The 4,620-nt window shown below is 38.6% G+C and overlaps 1 protein-coding gene across 1 annotated transcript; it reads right to left on the bottom strand.

The window, feature by feature from the left end:
* Positions 1-440: 440 nt before the first annotated feature.
* LOC126697575 (wall-associated receptor kinase-like 20) lies at positions 441-4,088 on the bottom strand. Its single transcript, XM_050394639.1, has 3 exons — positions 3,217-4,088; positions 3,064-3,117; positions 441-1,674 (listed from the first exon to the last, which is right to left on the bottom strand). Exons 1-3 carry the CDS (start codon positions 4,001-4,003, stop codon positions 611-613), a joined length of 1,905 nt encoding a protein of 634 aa, XP_050250596.1. The 5' UTR covers positions 4,004-4,088; the 3' UTR covers positions 441-610.
* Between the last annotated feature and the right edge of the window lie 532 nt (positions 4,089-4,620).

The raw sequence follows: 4,620 nt of genomic DNA, 5'->3' as shown, positions 1-4,620 counted from the left end.
TAAAACTTAATTAATGGATTGTGTTAGCATTTAGGGTGTTTGACACAATAATTAAATGGGTGTTTGGTTGAGCCATGTATTTGAATACCCATATCTCGACACAATATAAATCACTAACACAAATTGCCACCTTAACATATAATTGATTATATAATGATTAAAAAAAAATTGTGATTATAATTATGTGATTGTTACAAACAACTTTAAGTGAAATTTTGCCAATATGTTTGGTGCTCTTCCTAAATTACAAGAGAGAAAGTAAATAGAAATATGAGGTGTAGGCAGCGTCAAATTGGTTGTTTTATGACCAGCATGGGTGTGGTCTGCCTTTCATTTTTGCCCAACCTTTGAACTCCCAAAGTTGTTATCCGGTATTTCTACTTGCATCTAGCTGCCTCTAAACGTGGGAGGTAAAGCTATGCCATGCCTGAATGGACTAGTAACCATCAAAAGTACAGATTATATCTTATTATCAAACCAAAACTAAGGTGATACACACCCATATACGTCATAAGCTAAACGAAATCATGTCATAGGTAGGAGACATAATTACAACAAAAACAAACACCAATCATGACTTATCCCAATGTCCATGGAAACCTCTTAACTGCTAATTCTCTACAGCCTTTGCCTTGGCAATGCTTATGATGTACTCAATCTCCTCAGTAACCTCTTTCATGGAAGGCCGGTTCTGTCTACGTTCTTCCAAGCAACCCACTGCCAGAAAACCCAAAGCCTTCATGGTCTCCATCTCCAAAGTGGTTGCTCCCTCTTTTAGCATAGGATCAATGACATCCATTATCCTTTCTTCCTCCACCATTCTCTGCACATAAACTGCCAAGTTCACATCATCTTCTGCCCTATTAAAATCAATCACCTTCTGAGACGTCAATAGCTCCAACAACACAACTCCAAAACTATAAACATCACTCTTATCGGTCAACTGGTAGTTTCTATAATATTCAGGATCAAGGTATCCCAGAGTTCCTTGAGCACACGTTGAGATGTGACTCATATCAGTATGAGCCAACCTAGATAACCCAAAATCAGAAACCTTAGCATTCAATTTCTCATCGAGTAAAATGTTACTAGACTTGACATCGCGATGATATATTGGAGGAACAGCAGATGAATGGAGATAAGCGAGACCTTCAGCAGCGTCATGAGCAATGCGGAGACGATGGCTCCAAGTAAGTTGGCCTCGCCCGCCATGTTTTAGACCCTGCAGATGTTCTAAAAGCGCTCCATTCTCAATGTACTCATAGACCAAAATAGGCTGCTCTAACTCAACACAACAACCTAGAAGGTGCACAAGGCTCCGGTGATTAACTTGGCATAGAATTCGGACCTCATTGAGGACCTGATCAGTGCCTTTGGTGTTTCCAAGCTTGGCACACTTAACTGCTACAACAGTGCCATCTTGTAGAAAGCCTTTGTAGACGTCACCATACCCACCAGCACCTAGGAGGCGGTCCTTGGAAAAATCATGTGTTGCTTTCTTAATTTCTTTGCCAGTGAATAATTTTGCAGCTCTGCCTCCACCACTAGCATTTAGGATATCTTCGCGCTCTTTGGCCAGGCGTTCTTGTGCTTCTATGATGCGCCTATGGCGTTTATAGAGTAGGATGGCGATGATGGCTAGAAATAGCGTTGCACCAAGGCCAGAAGTTAAGCCTACACCAAAATATTCTCAATTTTGTTAGACATAATAGTGCAGAAATTTTTATATATTTGCATGCTCATTTGGTTGCAATCACTTTTGTATTTTGATGAGTAGAGGCTCCTGCGAAATTGAAATTTCTAGCCCTTAAGTATGACTTTGTTTCTAAGAAAAGGTATGAATTTGCTCCAAAGATCTCCAATGGAAATTCCAACTATTTAATTATGTATCAAAGTAACTTGTGTGTATATATGTGTGTGATATTGCTTACTTATCATCAAATATCATATATAAATTATGTTAAAGTCAAAGCATCCAAATTTAATTTTAAATCAAGTGTTTGTTTTAATTTTAGCTCTTAGTGACTTACTAATAATACTAAGCATGAAAGTCAAGATAACTACTTCATTCACTAAGTAAAACCACCACTTCACAATCACCAATGTTTTAATTTTAGCGCTTAGTGTGACTTACTAATAATACTCCATATGAAAGTCAAGATAACTACTTCGTTCACTAAGTAAAACCACCACTTCACAATCACCAGCGTTGAAGGTTTCTGTATCAAAGCAAGAATTAGGTCCTAGTTGCATATAAAAAATTCTTACTCAAATCAAAGATTATTATGAGATTGATATTACATATACCTATTACATCTCATTCCTAGAGAACTAGATAAACAAATTCGGATAAACGAAGTAAAGCTCTAATAGAGAATCTTAACGTAGAAATTACAGTGAGTACATGGCACTCCTTATGAGAAATTCGCACCTAATTGGCTTAAATTTCAAACCTCACCCCTGTTTTCGATTGTTTGACCAGTAAGAAAACGTGTGCCATCCGATTGTTGCTTGTCCAGGAAGGATATTATCCATCTAGAAAGAATCAAAGTTCTTCAAGCAAGAAAGATTAATTTTAAAAAAATAAAAACCATCCACTAAATTCTCCAAAATCACGTGTTTTAGGTGTAATGAGTAATGACTTATGTTAAAAAATATTTTTGAAAAATAAAAACAATGGGCCATAACTAAAATTTAAGAGATAGTAAATTTTTATTTTTAGATAGGATTTTAGCTTATTGCGGCAATTTCTAATGAGAGTTCTTTATTATCATACCAAAATACCAATTAGTTTTTAGAATAAGTTAGAATCAAACTAAACTGAGTTATCTAGCCTGTTTAGTAATGGTGTTCTAGTAACGTTGTTTGCATTTTTAAAAAATATATATAGATGAAAAAATATATAAAAATACATATAATATTATTTAAAAATTAAAAATATATATCTAAACACATATACCAAATGTTTGCAAATGACCGTAAGTGGTAACTTAAAACAATCAATCACAAATAATTGCAAGCCAACCCAAACAAAAGGGTAGTGGTATTTACTAGCAAAACTACCTGCTATAAGTGCTGTCCTGTCTGCTTTGCCACAGCCCTGAGCATCTTGACAATCTACACAAAAACACAAAAAAAAAATTGCCAACGTGTTAGCCAATTACAATACTCCACTGATAAAAATAATAAAATAAAAGACAAGTAGGCAACTCTCACATTTTACACAGACCCCTTGAATTGGGTCCCAGACAAGTGGAGAGTTACAGAAGCACCTCCTGACCCCACTCTCAGCTGGGTCAAGCCCACAAGTTGAGTTCCCACCATCATTACAATCCACCTGGGACCCACAAACCGGTTCTCTCGGCGACACCCACTGAATCTCCAAACCGGGTTGACCCCACCGGTCCACTCCCAAACTCGTGTCCAAGTTCACAAAGCTCGTGTACGCACTGCACCCGGACTCCCTAACCCGAATCATGTACGAAGTGGACGACCCACCAGCCTTGAAGGTACAACACAGCGGAGCGTTGGCACAGACTCCCCTGGTGTAGTTAGCGTACACGTGGCAGAGACTCGAGGACGAGCAATTCAGAGGCGAGCGGAGCAAGTCGGCGGTGCAGTTAAGGTACAAGATGGTGTTGCTGCTGGTGACGTTGAATGGGAGCGAGCTGTTGAGCTGGAGACCCTGGTGGACGAGATCGGAGGTGACGCAGGTGGCGTTGGAGACCAGGGTGGCGGGCTTGATCACGAAGCGCTGGGCGGAGGGGTTGATGGATGCGATTGGGTACGTGTTGTTGAGTGTGTCGAACACCAGCGTACCGCCGCCAGCCGCCGCGTCGCAGCGGATTTTGTAGGACTGGTCGCCGCAGGTGGGGCTCGTGCTGAGTGGGTATGGGACTGTGGTGTTGCCGCAGTCGGAGCATTGTTTGGCGGAGGATGCGCACCCGGCGTAGATTAGCAGCGCCGCCGCAGTGAAGATGAAAAGCTGACGTTTCGTCTCCATTGAGAGAGAGAGAGAGATATGGGTGGAGGGTTGGGAAGTGGAAAGGGTGCTAAATTTCTATCTTTACTATTAATAGTTGAAAATGAACGTGCAGAGAGAGAGAGAGATATAGAATAATATTATAGAGTAGGTTTTATTTGAAGTCAAACTCTTATGGTGACCTGTATTAGGAAGCAGACAATAGAAGATTCTTTCGTATTTGACATGTCTATCATCATTCATCAATCAAGTTGTTCATGTCTTGTAGCAAAAAAAAATCAAGTTGTTCATGTCTCTGTATACTCTTTGCTCAGAAAAAATAAAATAAAACGTATATTATCCTTGACTTTATGTTTTTAAATTTATTTGTTTGGGTGGGTGACAGTTGTATTTATTATGTAATTTTGACTAGTTTAGGTCGTTGCATTTTCTTAGTTTATGTAAATATTTTATACCTTGTACTCACCAAACCAAAAAAAAAAAATGTTGACATGGAATGTGAGGGCTCTTTTCCAAACTTTTGTCCTTTTTCACATAAATCTTTTATAATATTTTTTTGGGTAGAAAATGCTCTTACAAAAATTATTTAACTTGAAAATTATATATATAAAAAATCAAATTTATGAGGATGAATGTGA

The sequence above is a fragment of the Quercus robur genome, chromosome 8 (assembly GCF_932294415.1).
Source record: "Quercus robur chromosome 8, dhQueRobu3.1, whole genome shotgun sequence".
NCBI lineage: Eukaryota > Viridiplantae > Streptophyta > Magnoliopsida > Fagales > Fagaceae > Quercus > Quercus robur.
Note: the sequence above shows the minus strand (reverse complement) of the source record. Positions and strands in the feature narration are given on the sequence as shown.